Here is a 24,685-nt window from a genome sequence, read left to right as displayed (position 1 = left end):
GTTGTCGTCGTTAGTTCTTCGTACAATGCAACCAACTAAATCAGCGAAACTCTAACAATAAGCGAAAATCGTATTTTACATATCCGAGAATATTGCATAAGCAACGCTTTTGCACACGTAGTATTTTATTTTTTCAGAAATTTACATGAGATCCGAAGATTTATAATAAATATTTAGCAATAATTTTTTTATAAAATTTTAGTTTCTATGTCTTGTGTAAAGTAATAAAATTTGTAAATTAAAAAAAAAATGTTTCCTAAAAAATGCGAAAAAATTTAAATGTAATAATTTTAATAAATTTAATATATGTACTCGTATAATGCTATAAGTTGAAAAGTGATGTACATTGCATGATGTAAGTAAACTGGTATTCACTTTATGTGTGTAATGTCATTATAATAAATAAACACAAATTACATATTTTTATATAATAATGACATATTGAAATAATCGCAATTATACTACGATTTAAGAATCTTTGATTTTAGAAAATTAAAATATTTAATTTAAAAGTTATATATTATGATTATCTATTAATAATAAGTTATTCCAGGTTCATATGTATACATATATATTTGTGATAATTTTAATGCACACTTATAAAAAAAATTATTGCAGTTAAATAAATCAATTTAACAGTAATTATAAACGCAAAACAATATCTTCTAAATGTTTATTATATGCAATATTAATACTAATTACGAAAAATGAAAATCGTAAAATTACATTAAAACGGAATAACCAAAATGTAATTATGAAGAATTAAGCAATAGCAAATACATTGTACTGGCATATTAAAAAATAATCTATTTCGAAATAATGCATCTCCAAAAATTTTTCGAAAAGAAAAAATTGCTTGTATTTTAACGAAAAATATAGTATTGGTCTATGCTTTGTTTATACAACTCCCCATGTTAAAAGTAATTTATAAAATGGATTAACAAAGTTCATTATAAAAGATATGTATAATGCATAGTTTGCTAACATAGTTTCATATTTTTTCTTCTTTAACTTTATCATGTTACTAATCATAAGTAATATAAATATTTTAGCCGATGGTAATGTACGTATAAACAGTAAACATAAGAAATAAGAAAATATTATTGTCAGTGAGACGACTGATAAACGATTGTTGAATAATATTTTGGTTTACATTTATATTTCGGAAAGTCCTTCTCAAGAGCAATTAAGCACAACAACGGTTCAGTTGCTAGTATATTTTCAATACTTCAAAAGCTTACATCACATAGCACAAGTTTTCGGAGTGTCTTTTAAATCAGTAACACACAGTATATAAATATAAAGTTGTTTTAAAAAAATTATTGTAATAATAATTATTAACATAATTTTCAATTATAAAAAACTGTATATTATATAATATATCTATATGTATTAGTCAAGTGCGTAAGCAAAATTTCCCTCGACTCAACAACGCATCGATATTTTGTGGAAATAAGACAGCAATATTTCAATGGCTGAATTTAGCGGTGATCCTACCAATAAAAACACTTTTGATATACTTGAAAGTAACAATCCAGAAACAAGTCGACAAGCGGAAGAAGAAACAAGTCCAAGTAAAAAGGCTGAAGAAGAAAAACCAAGTCCGGGTAAAGAACAGAGAATTAAAGACTTTATTGATAACTTCAATTGGCAAATTAAAGAGGAAAATATTAGTCATGATAATATTTATAATATGGTTAAAACGACTTTTAAGTGGAAGACGGCTGTGGAAAACAAAATAAAAGATAAAAAAAAATTACACGTTCACATAAACAAATTTATAAAAGATCAAGTAATTGCTATATTTTGTATAAATGCCACAGGTAGTAATAAACTACCACCTTATTTTATTTATCAATGTGAAAGTGAAAAAACTGTCAAATATTTGGGCAACTATTATGACACAATGATTTTTAATTCAGAAGGAGATAAGTCAAAAGAAATTTTCGAAATATGGTACGAAGACTGTTTTAAAAAGTGTGTGAATAAATATCAAGAACAAAAAGGAAGAAAAAGCGATAAAATAATTTTACTCCTTAGTGATAGAAAGAAAATTTCATCCATAGTCGATCAAGAAGGTTCATTCAAAGTAATGCTTTTTTCTACAAGATATGTAGACGAATTTCAACCAATAACATACAACACTATTAAAAAGTTATCAAATACGTTTGTGACCGATGTGATAGTTAATGGAAATCTCGGTCTCGCTTCAGTCCGTCAACATTGGACAAATATGTCGTCTGAAAACTATTTCTGGAATAAAATTATTAAACCAAAAATACTTGAAAGTAACAATCCAGAAATACATCGACAAGCGGAAGAAAAAATAAGTCTAAGTAAACAACAGAGAATTAAAAACTTTATTAATTATTTCAATCGGCGAATTAAAGAGGAAAATATTAATCATGATAATATTTATAGTATGGTTAAAACGACTTTTACATGGAAGAATGCTTCCGAGAACAGGTCATCTACATCTAAAGAAGGAATTCACGTTAACTTAGACAAATTGAAAAATGATGAACTAATTACTATATTTTGTACAAATGCCTCCCTTAGTAATAAACTACCACCTTATTTTATTCATAAATATGAAAGTAAAGAAATTGTCCAATATTTGAGCAACCAACATCACGCAAAGATTTTGAAGTCAGAAAAAGATCTCAAAAACGTACAAAACATTTTCAAATCATGGTACGAAGACTTTTTTATAAAGCATGTGAGCGAACATCAACAAAAAGCAAGAAAAAACGGTAAAGTAATTTTACTCTTTAGTAATCGCAAGGAATTTTTACTCTTAAAAGACGTTAAAAGAGATCCATTCAAAGTAGAGCCTTTTCCTGTAGAATGTACAAAAGAACTTCAACCAATAACTCGAAACATTATTAAACTCTTAAGATATATATTTAACGATACTGTAAGAAATCATCCCACTGTCAATCTCGATTCAATCTGTAAACGTTGGATAGATATATCGTCTAAAAATTTTTCCTGGAATAAAATTATTAAAGCCAAACCTTGCTCAGTAGATCCTTCGTCAACAAGTTTTTTTGTTAATCAGCCATTGAAGTCAAATAAAAATGTAAGAGAAGAAGACACGGCTGTTGAAAAATCATCCGAACCAATTAAAAAGAAACCTAGAAGAGAATAATGTTAAGAAATATATGAAAATACTGTAAACATTAAAATACTAAAAACGCAAAAAACACTGAAATCGGAGATAATAAAGGAAGAAAAAATAATCCGACATAAGGCTAGGATAAATTGTAAAATAAAGTTATGAAAGGATTATCCCAAACAAAAAACTAAGAGTGTAAATATCAAGAAGACCAGATTTAGATGACGTCGAGATTGAAAACATTTAAAATAATATTTGCATGGTAGAAGACAGGTTTGTAAAATTTTTATTTTATTAATAATACCTAAGTTTTTATTGTGTCATTAGCTTAATCTGTGCAATATTGGCAAAGTATATATATTATACGTATACATTTATTACTAATAGCTTTGATTCAGAATCTTTTTCTTTGCTTTTCCTTGTAGCTGCTACCAGTAATAAACGATAATTTTTTATTCTACTTGGAAGTAATTTTTAAATCTAAGATTAATTTAAATTTAATTAAATTAAATAAAAAAAAATATAAGTTATTTTAAATAAAAGTTTAATATAAATAAGAACATATTTTAATACAATAATTTTTTATAACTAATGGTTTAAAGTTTATAATAGTCCCTTTGTGTGTCAAAAAACACAATTTTAAAAAATCTAGAAAAATTTTTGACATCTTAAAAAATAAAGGATCAGCTTTGTAAAAAGTTAATAAATTTAATATATTTTGATATATATAAGTTTAAGACTGCGTAAAAGCATTTTTAGTCTTTTCAATACAAAATTTTAAAAAATGTAAAGTTAATAAATAATTTGTGAGTTAAAGTGAAGATTCATCTTTTTACATATACGTTATATTTTATGTAATATATAATTTTACATAAACAAAATAAGTGTAAGCTATTTTTTTGATATTGAGAAACTTAATAAACTTCAATATATTCAAAAAAGTTTTATCAAATAGCTACTTTGAAAGAGAGCAATTACGAGCGAAACATGAATGATTGTGTGCGTCGGTTTAGTAGAAATTAAATTTTTCTGCAAAACTGATTGGTGCACAGGGCACGAATTTTTCAGCTTGGTGTATTTACCAAGACTAATGTTTATTAATTCTCATATTCGAGAATGTTAATAAATCATAAAAAGTGTGGAGTTGAATAGTTGACTGATAAGATTGGTCGCACGGTAAGCAAAAGACTCGATTCCGGATTCAACGACTTCGCCGCGATATCTTTCTCACCTATGTCTTTAGTCGAGTAAAGAAGGTTTATTAAAATTCTCGAATATGAAAATTAATAAAGATTAGTTTTGGTAAATAGACCAAGTAGAAAAATTCGTGTACCAATCAGTTTCGCAGAAAAATTTAATTTCTACGAAAACGACACACAACCACCCGTGTGTGACCCTTAACCGCTCTTGTTCAGAGTAATTGTTTGTAAACATTAAAAGAGCCTTATCAATCTCAATAATTTTTTATCAAACATTTTATATGTTTTATTTGTCACAAATTTTTAAATTATAGGTATAAATTTTATTATTATCAGACAGACGAGCATATTGTTAAATGTAAACGACATTCTAAGATCTTGATATTTATTTGTATCTTTTTATAAATAGATTTGCTTATATTAGATTTTTTCAATACTAATCTTTACGGTGTATCTTTTACATAAATTCTTGTGAATTTTCACTTGTTTTATATAGCATTTTGCAGTTATGAGTAAGAATCAATTGTTTTGGCACATTACCTTTTCTGATTTTTAATTCTTCTAGTATATGGACCAATGAATTTGAATTTAACGAATAACGTTTAAGGAGTAATTGCGATATAATAAGCATTAAGTACGCAATAAAATTATATTTGTATATATATGTGTTTTTATTTTTAGTAAGGTGACAAGGAAATCGGATAGCTTTCGCCTAGCTAAATACAGGTAGTTAAATACAAATACAAGTATAAATACAAATTCCGTGCACTAAATATAATTTTATAATTTATTTTAATAATTGTTTAACTTCTCGATAATATGAGCCCTCCCTTATTTCAGATGTACTCGATGTATGCTATACTATGCAATGTATCTTATTGGTTTTAATTTGCGAATTATGAAAAAACGTGTTAATAATAATATTATATGTATACACATATAAATTATTTGAATAATGTCATCTTTGATATTATATCATGATTTCGATAAACTTGATAATTTAACAATTGTTTTCAATTATTTCTTACAATAAATAACAAGAAATGTCCGTGATATTTTTCGAATTTTCAGCATTATATATAATGGGAAATAAAGAGATTATTATATTAAAATATTTTTATTAAGTTGTAAAAATTAATTAGTTTATTAAAAAAACTTTTATTAAGTTGTAAAATTTAATTATTATATCAAAATATTTTGATTAAACTGTAAGAATTGAAGATTATTATATATTACAAAACGTTCATTTTCATATAGCGAAAAACAAAAACAGAAACAAATTTTATATCAATCTGTCTTTTTCTCACGCTCTTTTCTGTTTGACTTTTATTTACAGGATGTGGTAACCCCAGACGTTACAATAATGTTTCTGCTTCAAAATGTACATTCGAACACATTTCATACGTGGTTTGATCATCTATCATGATTTGAGTGCTGCACACTGGCCAATTCTTTCATTACGAAGATTTTACTGCGAAAAGTGAGCTTATTGCGTTTTCTTTTTTATTGTTTACAGCTTGCGGACTCTTATACTCAAGTTTATATTATATTTTTTATGCTTGACAATTAATTAATTCTTATGCATTGTTCTTTGTATAAAACTGTGGTGTTCTTTATTTACAACTTCCGACTAGATTTCGTAATGTCTATTGCCTTCTCACTACTCATACATTAGTAATAAGATTCTTAACGTGCTTAACTAAGAAGTACGAAACTGAGCTTCCGACATCTCTATATTACAAATGTAATGAGGCAAAATGTATCTGAAAATTGCAAAGTTTTCAAATTTTTTTTATAAAATATTTTATGTTTTATTAATTATTAAAATTATACCTTTAATTAAAATATTATTAAGTCAATATTATAATAAAGTATAATTAAATTAAACATAATTAAAATTGTATAATTAATCATATGGGGAGATAGTAGACACAAATTATGAGATTTAGTTAAAAGTTGTAAATAAAAAACAATACTAAAATATGGATTTTTCCTTTTTGCCTGACATTAAGACATACATTTTGCAGTTACTATTTACATTTTTAATATTATACTTTTTGATTTTGATTTTTACTTTTTTTTCGATCGACATGATATTGTCATCGTTAATGACGTTTTAATTATTTCGTTTGCGTACCATTAAAATGATCTTAAAGAGAAGGCTTGAAGTTTGGTATTGTAATTGAATTTGTTTTCTAATTTTGAATATATATTAATAATTGCTCGCACTATCTGCTGTATAGCTTTGACTTTTATACTTTGATAATATATTTTTTTTCTTATTGGAGCCTAAACTAATTGTTTATTTTAATTAGGAAAAAAGTAATTTCAAAAATTTTATAAGATTTTTGTAAACTAAAATTACGATGAAAGTGTTTCTAAAAAACAAGTGTAAATTTTTTTACTAAATTTATCTTTTTATTGATGAGTCTAATTTAAGGTATCTTATAGCCCAGCCTATAATACCCTATAGTACCCAACTACCATTTACATAAGAAATCAAAAGAAAATGTATTGGCAAATTAAAAAATAATATATCTTAAAAATGATTGATTAAAAAATAATATACCTTAAAAATGATGCAGTTTCAAGAATTTTCTATTAATAGGAAAGATGCATTTTTGACAAGAAACGTAATAGTACCAGTCTTTACCCTACCCATAAAGATCTCTGCATATGCGCACACAAGTGCGAAAGTGTAAAAAAATTACATTTGTTTCACTTCTCAATAGATATAAAGCTTTTTGATTTCACATAGTATAACAAAATAAGCACCAGATAATGTTAATAATAATATGCTTTAATAGCTGTTATACTATATATCAATAGAGATATAGTAATGAGACACACATACTATTATACATATATATATACATATATACATATATATATATGTATATATATATATATATATATATAAATATTATTATATTAAAGTATTTTTAGTGATTTATATATATAAATATGTGTATGTATAGATTAAATTTATACATATATATATATATATATATATATATATATATATATATATATGTGTATATATAAAATTTAATTATTAATTTTTACAACTTAATATATATATATATATATATATATATATATATATATATATATATATATATATAATAAAAATATTATTACATTAAAATATTTTTAAGTTGTAAAAATTAAAAATTAAATTTAATCTATACATACATACATACACACATATATATATATATATATATATATATATATATATATATATATAAATAACTAAGTAATAACATAGTAATAATAAACATAACTTGTAAATATATCGTGAGGAAATTTCTATTGCTTCGATTTTTAATCCGAATATATTACCTGAAAAATTTGATAAATAATTGCTGTGTTGATACGGTTAAGAATAGCTTATTATGAAGAGAATTAATCAAACAGGCTCATAATTTTATATAGAGAACGATGGGGGATTATATAGAGAACGTTTCAATAGATAGCACAAGAAATGCATGGCTCATGTCTCATTAAGCGAGCAATAGCACGTCGTTTTTGCGTAGCGATGCGCTCTGTTAATCGATTTCTTATCATATAAATATATTGTATCTTATATCTAATATTTAACGATTTATAAAATATGTATAGTATCAAATATTTTGTTCTTTATAGTTTTATAATAAACTATAAATTAGGAATAAGTATAATTGATATAATCTAATTAAGTAATAAATTAAATTAGTTATAAATTGCTCATTTGAATATTACTCCGTTGTTATTCAGCTTTCCCGAGCCTTCTTCATTGGGAAATTATTATTTCTATGCTAACAAATAGAACACGTTTGCACTTTAAGGTGGTATATATATTTCTATCGTTTTTATCATATTATGTAAATATATAAATTAAAATCAAATAAATATCTTGCATATTATTGTTGCGTAGGTTATATACTGCTTACTTACACGATGGATTTCTATCGAATAAATCACGTAAGAACATCAATTTATATATATTTGTGAATGTAAAATTTTTTGTTCATAATCCAAAATATGAGATGTGTGATTACGATTATATTTTTTTTATTAAATAAGTTTTCAATAGAATATCTTCCAGTTAGTTAAGTTTAGTGAAGTCATTACTGGAAGTTGATCAGTTTTTCTCCCGACGATTAATCACCAAATGAAAAATTCCAAAATAGTATTTCAACTTCAATATAATACCGCGCGATCTACAAATAGATTTTACGATTACTTAAGACACGACATACTATTCACAAATATACTATATTATTTATGTAATATTTTTTAAACAATTTAAGTAATAAATTATTAATAAGAGTAAATAAATCTATTGAATAAACAGTTGACCATTTGAGAATTTTTGTATTACATGAATTAATATTTATTATCCTATTCGTTACGTCATTTATTTAATACATCGCCCTCTTGATCCAAAAATTTCGAATAAATTAATTAGTCTAATATTATTTCAATTGGCAATAGACTTATCGTACTTAATATATGTTCATACATTAAAAATATAATTATCATTCAGAATGAAATTATGATTTATAATTGGTATTTCCTGTCACTTTTCTTTTCACTTCAAATAAAAAATTCGTACAAAATATCTTTTTCAATATGTTACAGAGAATATAATATTTTTTATGCGTCTTTCATAACATAAGTAAGTAAATTGTGCGGACGTATAATTACTAATTATAATAACCGTATCATTTAGAAAATAACCGCATTATTAATCACGATATGTACTTCCAATATCGTCGTGATCGTTTTTAAAGAGGTAAAAATATACGAACGTTTTGCGTCATTATCAATGAAAGCTGCATGCTCACTATAGCTTGCTGAAATGAATGCTCCAAAACAACAAGCAAACCGCAAGCAGTACGCTATACGCTATATGTCAAAAATATAAGCATCAACCAATTCTCGTCGCTGCAGAATATTTAATATATAGAATGTATCGCGTAATATGTAAGGAAATATGTATCAGAGATAAGTAATGTTCTAATTTTTTGATATTAAATAAACTTTTATATATATTATCGCTCATTGTCTATACAATATTGATTTTAAGAATTAATTTATTATCGTTTTATGTTCGAAAGAAGCCTTATATACCGTAAATTAATATTTATAATTATTATAATACTTATAACTATTACTATATCTATATTTAAAAGATTTTTAACATAAATTCTTAAAAAGATTACAATTGTTTCATTTTAATGAATTAATAACTCAATTTTTAATACTTTATATAAATTTTAAGATTTGATTAGAAAGAATAAAAAAAATATAAAACAAATATTTTTACTCGCAAAAACATGTTTTTGGAATCTTACTAGTACAAGTCATATTGTCGTTGTAAAAATTTTTTGTAATTATATAAAATAAAAATTATTAGTTTTATAATTAATGTATAATAAAATAATATAAAATAAAGTATACGAAAAATATATTCAGTTCAATGCATAATAAGCTAATTAATAATAAACAGACATAGAATTTTCATTTTCCGTTAGTTAGATTACACGATTGATTAATCGCGATATATGTAGGTGTGAGATGTATTTGAATATAAGAATTAAGTATAAAAGATCTTATGTAGATTGACTACAAATTACGTATTGCCATTTTGTTTTTGTCATAAAATAAACATAAATGTTTATTTGTAAAATTCTCAGATAAATTGTTTTTGATATAATTTATTTTTTATCGGTATTTACTACGATAATTTTCCAAAATTATGAGCGTATATAGAAACATTTTTTGTGTGAACACTCCCTAATGACAAAGTACGGAATAAATTAAAAAATTAAAAATTATAATCTACAATATCTACATGACTAATATTTACTTTGTTAATGATAGAATCGGAAAACATATTTCACTGGCACAAGAAAAATTGTTTTATATCAACTTAAAAATAAAATGTTTCTAGTATGTTTATTGTAAAAAGAATTAAATTATTAATATTTTATCAAAACAAAATTGTTAAAATTTTTAAATAAAAAATCAAGAAATAGCAAATGCATTGTACTGGCATATTAAAAAATGAAAATCTCAAAAATAATACATTACTAGTATGAAAAGAAAAAATTATTTATATTTTGATGACAAATGTAGAATCAATGTGTGTTTATTTATTTACATATTATGAGTCTCCCTCCATCTATATTAAAAGATATTGAAATAGATATTGATAGGATTAACAAGATTCATTATAATTTTGCAAGATATATAATTTTATTGTATTTTATTAACATAAACTTGTTTTTTTTCTATTTTGTTCTTCTTTAATATTATATAAAACGTTTTTACGTATATGTCTACATGAAATATAAAATACGAACATCGTACAATTATTTTTACACACATACACACACAATCCGTTTCAACATTTATTAGAATTATAATTAATTGTAACTCTTGTTACTATTATATTTATTTTGCGTGAGTAACGTTTTCATATATTCATGTATATCAATATAACGAGAGAGAATCGCAAGATTTCATACTGATCTTTGTGTGACAGTTGATATGATATAGGGAGAGAAAAAAATTTTGAAGAATGCTTACACAGTGAGGAAGGAAGGGAAGCGAACTCAGTCATGCTTTGTTTATAAAAGCAATTAGTCCAAAATTGAAACAAATTCGAAATCTCGAATTGCTCCATAGTCCTATTAATAAAAATGATAATGTTTTGAAATCTTCAAATAATTTCAAAATGATTTTAATATAAGAGACAAAAGAGAGAGAAAGAGAAAAAAGGAAGAGAAGTCGTCCTTCGATTTTTCTAAAATATATATTTTATGTATTTCATAGTCTAAAAGTCTGCTCGAAAAAATTGTCACTCTCGTTTCATATTTTATTAAAAAAAAGAAAAGGTAAGAGCAATAATTTTTTTTTAAATTTTAATTCCTATGTCTTGTGTAAAGTAATAAAATTTGTAAATTAAAAAAAAATGTGAGAAAATTTAAATATAATAATTTTAATTTTAATATATGTACTCATATAATGCTATAAGCTGAAAACTGATATACATTGCATGATGTAAGATATTCACTTTAAGTGTCTAATGTCATTATAATAAATGAACACAAATTATTATGTGACATTGACCAATGTTGGTTCAAATTTTGACGTTTTCTTCAAAAGAGGAAAATTCCATTTCTTTATCAAGGAATCTACGAAGTCTGTTTATTAAATAACTAGATTTTTTTTTATCTTTTATATAAATGGCAACTCAAAGAGTGATACTGCTTTAAAGCTTCAAGTTAGGTCTATCATCTTTAAAAATTTCATTATTATTGAATGTACGCGTCATGAATACATCTAGTGAAAGAGCTAGTAAAAATTTAATCTCGCCACGAAAACATAATGAAGCTGAATAAATATCAAGTACTACATAAAACTTGGGGAAAAACAGGATGCGAACATATAAAATGTTGAAGGTTTCTCAGTATGCTTGTCTATCGCATACATAAGTTTTTGAATAATTTGGAAGATTTAGGAACGGTTAGTTACAAGAAATGTGGAAAAAAATGAGATCGAAAACGTCTTTAACATTTCGTCCAAAAGGTGTGCAAATTATTGAAAATTGATACGAATAATATGTTGAAAATGTTAGCGGAAGAATCCAAATGTCTCTAAAGATTCAATTTGCATATTTTACACAAAAATTAGAACATTATTCACTTGGAACACTGATATGCCTGCATATTTGCTTGATTTCCAAAAATTAATCCACTCAGTGGTTGACCAACATTGTCTCAAAAAGATATATTTTGAATAAAATAAATTAATTTTACCATTATAGTTGTTGTTTGACTTTATACAGTTTCAGTTGTTAAATAAACACACTTCGTATCGTTACAATCGACGTCGAATGTTTCGCGATACACGAGTGCATCGGAGATTCTTGCATGCGCGACATTCGCATGTGGAAGATTCTCGCACAGCAGTCTCGGAGACTTTCACATGAGCACTCGCATTATGCGACGCCCTTGAACATGCCACACGCTCGCTCGGACATATACTCTAAGCATTTGCAGATTGGAGACACTTAACGCACATACGACGCATGCAGCCGCTTCTAGTTATGCGTCTGTCGGCGGAAGGGAAAAGTACAAGCTCGTTAGTCCGGCGGCTGCCATCGGCGCAGCGCTGTGCGCTGTTAATTAGGCCATGCCGCGTTATATGAAATTAGCTGAAGCGTAAATCCCATTCCCGTCCTTCCTTCCTTCGGATTGTATGCAACAGGTTCCATGTAGGACTAAGACCTAGCTTAAGACCTGGCTTAAGACCGAGAGGATACCGATCTCTTCGAATCACTTTTATTCCGAGGAACAATACCTCGTTCTTAATCGCCGCGGTCGGTTCATGCATACGGATGCGGATTAGCGATATGCACCATTTCTTTTTCTTGCGAAATCAAGTACAAATATCTTTTGTTCTTTTTTAGATTAAAAAAGAGATTTTCTTCTCAACTATTTACTATATATTCTTGTTTCATCTATTCAAATAATTTATTGTTTTTCAATTTTTCTGTTGATTATAAATATCCTGTATTTGATACGAATTGCTCTGCCGAAATCAATCATTGTTACTTAGATTGCAAAATCCAAACCACAAGTACAAGATAAAAGAAAAGAGAGAAATTATTAGTTAACACTGTGTAAAAAATAAGGAAAGTGTCTGAAGTTTTCTTACAGAGACACATTGCTCGAATTTTCAGATATTCTTCTAAACTTTGAGAAAAATGACTCTGAATTTTTAGAGCATTTTTTTACAGTCGATATAATATACATATATAAGATTTTAGTTAGTAATAAAAAATCTATTCGGTCATTCATATATATATCCGTGAGAGTGCGGAGAGGTAATATCTTTAAGACGAACAAGGAAATACGAGCGATATAATGGAGGAGTAGACACACATCGACGTTTGATGGCGAACCTGATAAGTGTAAGAATATAAAGAACCGTGGCTATTATACGTGGCGCAAGAGTATACTGTTTACGATCGGGCGCGATCGTTCGTCTGTGCAGAACATCCGACGGATGCGCAATTACCTGTTTTAACTCGTCCAGTAACTCCTGACGTTGTCCAATTTACGCCGATACACGACACGTAGACGAGGACCGATCGAGAGGGACGTGGATTGGACGTGTCGAGAGTCCTGAGAGTGTAATAATACAAAGCCAAAGGCTTGCGTAAAAAAGGCTCGCTCGTCATTCTATGTATGAGATATCGGAGATCTTCTCATTTTCTAATCTAGTTATGGCTCCCTCACGCTTGCTAAGCTCGTTTCCTCGGCTCGGGCAGGAGGAAACATCGCGCTGAACAAGAAATTGCTGTCCGATCGTAATCTCGGACACAAAGTAGGGATGTACGCGGAATTCTGAAAGATCAATGCTGTCATGTGCGGTTTCTCGCGACGGAGGATTTAATTTTTTGCAATTTATAATAATCGACGAAATATAAATTATGTACTATTATTATAAGCGTATATATCTAGATTCTCGAAGAATGCGATCGTGATATTTAACCGTAATATTTTATCTCTCATATGAGGAAAATCCTCGGGCAAAGTTGATCCGCGTGAGACGATGTATACAAGAAATGGGAACGGATTTATCTTGAAATTATTGCTCATAGAGGAGATATAGAGGGCAAAAGGTGTGGCTACTGTAACGTAGCGGACAGGGTCCGTTACATCCAGATAGACGTAAATACAGAATCCAAGTACTCGAATGCAATTTCAACTCTTTCACATCTGCCTCAAGAAGATTCCGTTAACTTATTAACAACGTTTTCTTTTCATCTTTTAATCAATTTCTTCTTGTAATTTTTAACTTTAATTTATTAACAATTATCGCATACGAGCTTTATCGATGACGAATATTAATATTGCAGTCATCTATAAAAATACATGTTTAAAATAAAATACATCGTGACATCGCATATAGGAAACATGTAAGCAGGAATCGGTGCTCTTATTTAAGACTTGACTCGACTGCATCTCGAACGGGATTATCGACGGTTATCTCGAATACATAAAATGTGCAGCGGTCAACAGGTGGGCCATTGAAAGTGGATCATGTGGCAAGATAATTTTTTTTCTTTTTCTTTCGCCGGATCGACAAGTCCGCTTTCGCATTGATATGCTTTTAATTTATACTGTTGATCTCGAATTTTCGAAGAAAAAAGTAAATTTTTTAACTAAATCTTTTTACTTTCTTTTATATATAAAATGTAACTATTTGTGCACACATATTTTAAAAATTTTGCTTTAGTAACACTCAGTAACACCAGTGTTAACCAGACTCAAGATTATCTCTACCTGTTTTCTCAATCTTACCTGTTAGATAAGCGAAAGTCCCGTCACAGGCGAAGGTGAACTACATGTTCTGTAAAATTAAAATGTTGCACCGCCTCAGAGGACTTGGAAGAAAAATGAAAGATCATTAAAGTGTTCGAACAAAAAAAAATGTACTTCAATGATTAATAATTTCGTCTGTCTTACAGTTAACATACGTTATTATCATATTTGACCGATTTCGCTATCTCCTTCTCTTTTTCTCCTTCTTGATTTCCGTCGATGCAACTCCTGATGCCCGTGCATGCAGAGTGCATTCGCATATCGCCTACACAGTGCAACGAATATGCTACAAATGCACGATGACACACACATCCACAGGCGCATCGCTCGAGGTTATAAAGTCAGTGGGGCACCCGTATGTGTATACATATACACGGTGCAACGATAGTAACCTGTGTGCAGTTACATGTCAAGTGATCTATACAACCAGGTGGTCTCCATCTGCCTTCCATACAATAGAGATCTTGCCGATGTCCCTTCTATTTAGCTCAAAGTGCTCCACTTTGTTCATCCTTCTCGGTCTCACCGTATAGACACCCTCTTGTTTAACGACCCGTATTACGTTCTTGTTTCGTTGACCTTACCGCGTTGCATTTAAATATAATTTGCTTGTACCATATAGAGTACTGGCCTATATTAATATTTATAGTTTCTCGTCTCCAATCTTTAATCAATTGATTAATGCACTGAAAGAACAAGTTATCTCATAATGACAATAAAATAAAAAATGTTACTCGAAATTGTATTCGTTTGACGCATTTGTAATATTGACATGTAGCATTTTTTTTCTTTTTTCTATGTCAAACATTAAAAAAAAATATATATTGAAATTAAAAATGATCTTTATTATAATTTGCTTTCTTTTCTCAAAATTTGGAAGAATATTCTAGTAACAAATAGTCAAAAGAAAAAAACTGTTTTTGAATTATGAAACTGACAGATAATGTCAATCTTGATAGATGTAGAAGCGAATTAAAAAGATATCGTTAAACCGATATCTATGCAATTACATGTGCTAAAGAAAATTATTATATATATAAAATCATTTCAACTATTAAAGTATGCATGCACATTAAATTTTTCATTTGCAACGTCACGCGAGCGACTTTATTTTGCATCATGTACATAACGGCCACGTATGGATCGAAAAAATGCTGTGCTAACGTTTTCCGTCACACAAGTGTGCGAAGAGATCCGGTAACGTCGTTTATCGTACGTAACCCGTCTGTGAATGAAGGAAAAATAAGCCGGTTCCACGCAACCTGTTTCGCGCGAGTAAAAATGTTCGCGGCCGCGGTTCGTAACCTGCCAGACGTGCGCTTTTGACGCGCGGATAGATCCTCTCGCACCATTCATTCCAGGATTTATGTATCGAGCGTGAGACAAACTCTACGTATACACATCGATGTGATCGAACGTTTTATAATATTTGCGTCGCATGCTTCTTGGCATCGCCGCCGGCATTTTATCGGATTAACTAGCACGTGCCTGAAACGCTGGAATTTCCGTCGTGTTCTCCAGTCTGAAAACTACAATGATGATACTGCTCGCATTACAGTAGTGACAAGTAGTGGAAACTTCGTTTAATTAACGTGTCACTCGCAAATGCAAATTTTTGTCCTGATAATGTTTTCATGCTCTTCCAAAGAGAATTTATTTTCGTGAAAATGTATTTTGAGATTTATTGTTGATTGATTACTCGAGTGAAATTTTATATATTATTGTAAATTATGTAATATTTCCCTAAAAGTCTTACAAAAAATTACATCGATGTATATAAGGTCAACTTTCCGCTAAGAAAAAATTTATTCCAGATTTCTAAAATTCAAGAAAAAGTTTAGAATTATTCTGAATTGCGTTCGCTATATCTAAGATAACAAATGTATCAAAAATTGACTAACTTTAACGGAATAATTGTCCAAAATTTTATTTAATACAGAGAATAGACAACGCTATAGAATCTCATCATCGAAATTACTACTAGGAGAAAACTTGAAATTAAAAAATAGCTAGAGAAAATAATAGTAAAAAAATGTATTGAAAGGAGTTCACACACCCACGCAGAGGAGATAACTCAGCCCACTTCATGTTTTTATCGGACATACACACTCGTTTATTAGCTCGTAAAATAATTTATATCCATGCTGAGAACATCACGTTGTTTCCTTCTTCTGAGAACCTGGTCAACAGATCTCTCTGGACGCAATTTTATTCGCACACTTATACGCTTGGATTGCCGCGATACATCTTAAGGACCGATTCCGAGAAACTTATCGCAATTTTATATCACTTTTGTCTATCATCTAACCTACAGGGATCGGCGGCTTTCCCTCGCATACCAATGTACCGCGATCGGAATGCAGAGAAAACAACTGTTTATCGTGACGCGCATCGAAACGTGAAACTGTCAGAAATTGAACTTCCGCCAATAGATATGCAATCGATGCAAACAATTCTGATCAATACTGATGTATCGAAAAACTTGATCGAGTCAGTAACTTTCACTTCATATCTCATATTTCCTCGTAGAAATCATATTTAAAATATATAACATTTTAGTATTATTGTTAATTAACGCTTGAATTAAAATTTACCCTTTATTTCGACTATTGTCGAGTTTGACCTTTCGCTTCTCAATACAAACCAATTTGTCGATAAATTGGAGAACGGGATTAGATTCCTTTGACCTTTTCCTTGACGTCCGATTCCGTTCTTTCTCGCTGGCTACAGATATTCCACGATATAATTGCGATCGTATCGTAAATATTACGTTATGTGTAATTAACTTTAATTTTACGATCGATAACTGTCATTAACCCAAATCAAACTTTTTATTCAATTATGTTTCCTCGAGATTCCAAGACTTGACAACTTATCGTGGAATGCTAACGAAATTCCTATAAATGTTGAAATCGCACACGCTATCGTGTTTTTTGATATTATCACAATCGTTTTCTCGGAAGTGGTGTCATTAACATTAATACATATTAAATTCTCGAGCCGGATAAAAACGTTTTAATTTTACCTAATTGAACCAAAAAATAACGCAACGTAATGTATTCCTTCCCCGAATAAAGTGTTCATCGCAGTCTCTTTCACTAAATATTATTGAAATTCTTTGATGATTTAAAAAAATTGATATATTTTTAGTAAAACTTTTATTGATTGTCATTTTGCTCTTCATACAATTCTTAAACATATTTTTCTATTTAGTTTTCATTTTTGAAAACTTGCCGAAAATCTCGCGTTAAGTAAAGCTATTGTTTAAAAACCTTTAAATTATTATGAATTTATAATAATATACAAATTAAAAAGAATAACACATTTTTTATGATACATTATAATTCTTGTTTACCAAGAAAAAAATTTTCAAACAGATGCATGCGTAAGGAAAAAAGCACAATAAAATAAAAAACAAAAGTCTTGTTTATAAAAACTAATACCACATACTTTAATGAAAAAAAGAGCATTCCTCGACCTCACTGACGCAATCCTAATCGTGTGTGGGTTTGTCGTTAAACCAACCCGTTTTGATCACCATGCAGTCACGCTCCTCCAGGCTTGTAGAGCACACCTGTTCGCGAAGTTGAGCAAGTCCTATCGCCCACGATACGGACTGACTGTTCAAAGAATCAATTGACATGCTGCTACCAGTGATCTACGATACGTTCGTTGACATGTGTGGTTTCCATCAATATAAATCAGTATTCTCAGCGAGTCGTGCGAGTTCGAACCATTCTATTGTACATTATCATGTGCAGAAATGTGTATCTACAGTAGTATGTTTTCTTCTATTATTTGCAGTAAATACTCTGAAGTAAATAAAAATTAAAGGATTAGGATCTAGTGCGAAACAAATTGACAATGTCATCGCCCTTTTATAATATCTTTTTTAATATCTGATTTACAATATATAAAATATAATATAGAATATTATTATACAAAACATGTGCGCCATTTCCTTTTATATTAAATATTATTGAATAAACTACACTTAAAAAATTCCAAATTAAAAAAAAATAATTTGACAAATTTGACATTTCAAATGATATAATATTAATTTAATTTTCATAAATAGTTTCTTGATTAAAATAAATTTTAAATATTTTTTAAATGAATATTAAATTTTATATGTGATGTTGATTCAATCATCGAAATTAATTGGAAATATAAAAAGATACAGAAAATATTCAGCCTAAAATTATATTACAAAATATTGAATTTTTCAAGGTAATAAAAAAATAATTGTTACCTAATATTTAGTTAATGTTTTTCTCGACATATTATTATTAAGACACGCAATTGTTTTGTTATCATTCAAGTGGTGCGACTCAAGCAACAAGATAATAGTACGAGATGAGTTGTAAATTCCTTTTCGAGATACGATCATGACGAATATCGGGAAATTATTTACTACACTATAATTAATGATTAATTAACTTTTAGTAAATGACGCATAACTCTATCGCTATGATATGCCTTTATTAAAATGTGTATTCCGTGCGATAATTTATTATTTCAAATAAAAATCGAAACAACAGGAAATAAAAATTATAAATTACAAAATCTTTTTATAAAAATTATTTTTTGTAAAGATGTAAAATTTATAAAATCCTTTTCCAGCCACAAAATTGATTCCCTCCCCTTTCTCTCCATCGACATCGAGATATATCCCGCGGTAATGAGAATTTACACACTGAACCTCAGCGGAAAAAAATATACACTTATTTGCATTATTTATGTGGATTTAGCATCGTAAATAAGTGTAACGAAGCGTATATACAATACGTTTAAGCACAACCTCGCTATCCTTTCCGACTATTATAGCTCCTTCTCCCAACTTCTCTCTTTAGCACTTTCGTGCATTCTCCGTGGTAGGAGATTTAACACGCAACGTAAAAGAACGAATAAGCCATCGTTAATTTATCGTCTAATGAGATGGAGCGCGTTAAATGTGAGTACGAATATCGAGATATATTAAAAGGATTGATCTGTGCTTTTTTTCTGCGAAAGAGAATGAAGAAAGTGTGCATTTTTTTTCAGTTCTCTGATTTCAAAAGTGAAGAAAGCCAGTTTTATACGTTTCTGATCAAATAAATAAATATAAATTTTAATCTCATTGTCAGGCATAAATTGCCAACCGAGATTCTTCGTGAGAAATTGAGAGGAGAGCATTTTTTTCAATCTTTGAAATGCTTTTCATATAGCTACGTTTAATACTAGAATAGAGACGAGAATCTTTATTTCCATAAAACAAATTTGTTTGCATCGTAGCAATTTTTAAAAGTCAAAGAAAAGAGAGATATCCTTTTGCGGTATCGTTTGTTTCCATCGAACAAAGCTGGCAGTTTAGTTGAACGAGCAGAAGGGATTTCGCGAGGGCTCTTCGTGACTGCTGAGGTACGGCAAGTTCTTTGTCTGACGCGTAATACCAGTCCAAAGAGGATCTTCCTCTCGCCCTGTTCAAACACAACGAAGGGACCGTGTGGCGAGTCGTAAACGTTCGGTTTAAGTACCGTGAGTGCAAGTGCAATCGTCGGAAGTGGTGATTGAAGCCATTTCTGCACTTTCGACCTCGACTTGTTCCTTCGAATCTTCTTACCGTAGAATTGTCCTACTTGCAAACGATGCAAAAGAGATTCCGGCTAAAACAGTTTCCGTGAAATTTAATTCTTGAAGGTAACAATATAGACATTATAACAACATTCTCCTTGAGAAATTTCAATTTCAACATTGCCAAATTAGAACTCTTTAGTCACACGCGAAGCGTTCTCTTAGTGTAATAATAAATCTTATCGCAATTTAATTGACTACTCACAGCGCGCTACAAGCCATTAAATGCATAGGTAAATTATTATTGTAGTATATGAGAGCGCGTGCATTTCAACCATGAGGGTGAATGGGATTCATCTTTTGAGGGTTAATGTAATTTGGCAGACATATAGAATCCTCCGCGCTTTCAACGTTGCTTCATACGTTGTAGAAAGCAGTTTAGATGAAAGGTCGATGTTCACCTCCGGCCATGTACGATCTCGCGTCGTTTCCAATGCTGTTCCTTTAATGGAATAAATTAAGTAGAGAAAGTAAGAGCGAAAGAGAGCCCATTCGTCTTCCAACTTGAATAAATTTTATTACCCTATAGCGAAAGAAGTATTCGCGAATTAAATTAGTGAGAAATACAAATACAATATGATTAAATAAACGAGAGACTATGAACTCTCGCATTTGTTGATTCAATAATAAGGATAATGGACGAGATGTCTTCAAAGTGAGTTTTAATGAAAGCGAGCGGTCGCTCTATCGAGAAACCAGAAAGCAACGCAAACAGAAGATTCCTTCTATCAGAGGAAACTCGACGCATTTATGTTACGCGAATGCGTATGGACAGATGAAGTTGGGAGACATCCAATTCCATTGGAAGAGACGCAAATGGTCGTACGATAAATACACGAACGTGGCTTCGAAAATACAATGCAAGTACAAGCTAGCTAGCCTTGAACGCGCGCGCCACTTTCAGATCGTGTCTTTTAAACAGACACACGTACGCCACTACTGAAAGCTAGAGCTAAGAAATACAACATATTTATCAAAAAGTTTCACAAAAGAAAAATGAGAAAAATTATGATTTTTTTATTTCATTAAATAATAACTGATATATATATATATATATATATATATATATATATATACGTTATAGTTTATAAATAATATATATAACCCTTACTCCGTACTGTTGTTTTTGACACCTTCTATCTCTACAGGAGAGTTAACGTATTTTTAATTATAAAATAATAAATTTTTTTTTAAATCTAAAAAAATTTATATACCTTCTTTGATCACTCTAAATAAAGATTAAAATAATAAATTTGAAGAATAATGCTTAAATATATTATTTTGTGATTATTCATGTTCGAGAAATTGACGTTGTTAAAAAAATCGTGACAAAAATAATCCACAAGTATGGAATAAGGGCTAATAATCATACAACAAAATTTTCAACATCTTCCACTTGATATGTCACATTTTATTTCTCAAATCGCATGTGTAAAACTTCGTAATGATAAATTAGAGGTCACCCTACTAATTAGTGCCAACGTGGCGAGCGAGATTATGCACCGACCGTTTTGTCGAAACGCAGGCTTACATTACATCGGTCATCTCGCTTACGGTACCGCGGATCGTGATGCGTGTAATAATCATCTCACGTTGCCATCTGGGACGCGACAGCTTGCACTGGCGCGGTCCAGACGAACATTATATCGAGAAAATTACTTTTATCACGATGCCAGTATATCATCGCTACGTCATCATTCGTCGCCTGCGCCTGTGTCTTTTTTTTTACACAGTCCTATATTCCAATCTTGCATTCGCAATTCGTGCTGCGTGTCGAGTGTCGGGTGAAACGTGCATCAGGTGAAACATAAACAGCCTTAACGTCAGGCAATAGCCGCATCGAATACATTGTTAATGAGGTGCGAAAAGATTATTTGATACATTCAAAATATAATTAGTTAATAATTACTGCATAATGATAATTACTTGATATTGCATAATTTAGTTGATAATTTATTTGATTCTGCATAATTAATTTCGTGAAGAAAATGAAATACATATAATACTATGCAATGCAGTCGAGAAGATATTTTTGCATATTAAACAGGGTATTCGTGCATAAATTGTTGTATTAATTTGAAATAAATATTTCAAATATGAATGTAATCGGCTTTAAAATATTCAATCAGATATTTTTAATTCTATTGACGCACGACAAAAACGTTGTATTATTAACGTATCTTTTTATCAGTAACATGCAAAATTAATGTAAATAAAGATTTATCGTTGAAAATCGAATACAATGAGCATGAAGGGAGAGACGTAGCTTAACCTTTCCTCGGGGCGCACAGATGCCCCAGGCCGAATGCTAGGCGTAAATATAGCTGCAATAAAAGCTTAATGCATCGTCGCGCCAAAGGAGAGAGAGATGTGTTTTATAGCCGGGTTTAACGTCACGCGCCTCGCTTTGTATAAGGGAGGTGCATGCCCGACACCGGACAGTACTATGTCTGTACTTGGAGTTCGAAATGAACTCAGCTGGCAGCAGAATACACAGATATATATATATATATATATATATATATATATATATATATATATATGCGCGTTGATTTACGATATAAAATTGAGGAAACACAGGAAAGAAGAGGAGCGCAAAGACGGGTGCGCGAAATTGCAGGTGCAACGGTCATCGTGCTTCACGATGCACGTGCACGTGCGAGCGAGCTCGAGCACGTGCGTGCGATCGACGGTTTACGCTATAAACGTTACATACGCTTGGTATTGTGTTATTAATGTTTGGGTCTCGAAAATAATTTCTTAGACAAACGATCGAATGGCATGCACGTCTCGTCGATACGTTACTCTCTCGTCACGTCGCAAAATCCGCAGCTTCTAGAAATCGATATTACTTGTAACCCTTTTGTGCGGCGATGCTGCATACAAATTCACACATTTATATGTATATATATATATATATATATATATATATATATATATATATATATATATATATGTATTTCCGAATATTATGATGACGTAACATAAATTAATATACATTAAACTCAAATTTACACAAGCATTTTCATAATCGGTACACTTAATAAAAAAAATAAACTATAATTTTTATATTATTTAAAAAGTTATGCATTTCTTTATAGAAATTCAAATATTATATATTTGAATTTATGGAGAAATTGCAAAATTTATTTTTTTATGCAAGACACATTATCATGAATTATTTTTTTCCATTATTTTTATCAAAATTTAAGTGAACACGTTATAAAAAATTAAATACAAATCTTATCAAATTTTCCGAAACTTTGGTCCTAATATTCTAAATATGGTCCGACCACGACTTTTATTTCAATACATAGATCGCATTGAATCTTAACATGAGATTGAACAACTGTATGCACAGCGAAAATGCGGTCTCCTTTGACAGCGCACATTTACAATTCTTATTCCCGTATCTACCTGTCGTCGCCTTATGCAGAACCGATCATTCGTATGCAGTTTTTTTATGGCTTCCAACAGCGCAGAATCAGCAGTACTAAATAAGAACGGCGAGAGAAGGCAGCTTTTCTGAAATTCTCGCTGCAATCGGCAGGCACGAAATTTGCATTGAATGCAATAACTTATCAAAGCTTTAAAAAAAAAACGTCACGGCACCGCGAAACTGTTCGATGCATCTTGATTAATAACGGGGAAACCATGAGCTGCTACCTTCGTACCATTTTCATGTTACGCTTATAAGATTATAGCGGGAATAGAAATGATATGGTAGAAAGAGTCTCGTCGAAGAAAATCACGCTTCGGCCAAGTCTGAGTTGTCATTCAATGTGCTCCATAAATACAGATATCCGCATTCTATATGCGCGATCTCCTTTTTCTCATTAATTTTCCGGAGACACGATGTGTTCTTCTGCTTCTATTACGGATTACACCCTGCAGTCTGCGTTATGTCACGGATCATTAACGATCTTCGTTGCGACTTATGAGCTTGTATTCACAGGTTACAGTGTAGAACACTTACGCCTGAAAGCTTAATAAAGAAGTTAAAGCGAACCGTTAAAGTAACAGACACGCTCAATAAGTTACAAAGCGATGATGTCGATCTCAACTTATTGTTAGCTTCAAACATATATAAGATGTCTATTTATAATCAATGGAATCAAACATTTTAGAAACTAGATTTGATATAATATTTTTCTCTTCATGATAATTTATGATTTTGGAAGAGAAATAATTTGATCGAAAAAATTTTTTTCTATAGAGTGAAGCGCCAAGTCTACTCTCCACTCTCAAAGTCATGTTTAGTTTCTTAAATTATATGATTTTTCTTTTGTATACATCGATTCTCTTATACATTAATATGATAATTAATATGATAAAACAGAATATGCAGTACTAGCTTTATATATTTTTTT

The 24,685-nt window shown here is 29.8% G+C and overlaps 3 protein-coding genes across 6 annotated transcripts in view; 2 read left to right on the top strand and 1 right to left on the bottom strand.

Moving 5' to 3' along the window:
- Nucleotides 1-24,685, bottom strand: part of Cad99c (cadherin 99C) — a 116,310-nt gene that overhangs the window by 48,532 nt on the left and 43,093 nt on the right. The window lies entirely within an intron of this gene.
- LOC140662998 (uncharacterized protein C15orf61 homolog) overlaps nt 1-24,685 on the top strand; it is a 71,549-nt gene that overhangs the window by 24,364 nt on the left and 22,500 nt on the right. The gene's annotated exons all lie outside the window — the stretch shown is intronic.
- On the top strand, nt 1,183-7,165 carry LOC140662994 (uncharacterized). Of its 4 annotated transcripts, none has more exons than XM_072886821.1 (4): nt 1,183-2,753; nt 3,062-3,391; nt 4,999-5,043; nt 5,654-7,165. In XM_072886821.1, exons 1-2 carry the CDS (start codon nt 1,472-1,474, stop codon nt 3,076-3,078), a joined length of 1,299 nt encoding a protein of 432 aa, XP_072742922.1. In that variant the 5' UTR covers nt 1,183-1,471; the 3' UTR covers nt 3,079-3,391; nt 4,999-5,043; nt 5,654-7,165. The 4 variants fall into 4 exon arrangements, with proteins under 4 accessions (XP_072742922.1, XP_072742919.1, XP_072742917.1 ...); XM_072886818.1 differs by having other exon boundaries at nt 3,030-3,391; XM_072886816.1 differs by having other exon boundaries at nt 1,189-3,391.

The sequence above is a fragment of the Anoplolepis gracilipes genome, chromosome 2 (assembly GCF_047496725.1).
Source record: "Anoplolepis gracilipes chromosome 2, ASM4749672v1, whole genome shotgun sequence".
NCBI lineage: Eukaryota > Metazoa > Arthropoda > Insecta > Hymenoptera > Formicidae > Anoplolepis > Anoplolepis gracilipes.
Note: the sequence above shows the minus strand (reverse complement) of the source record. Positions and strands in the feature narration are given on the sequence as shown.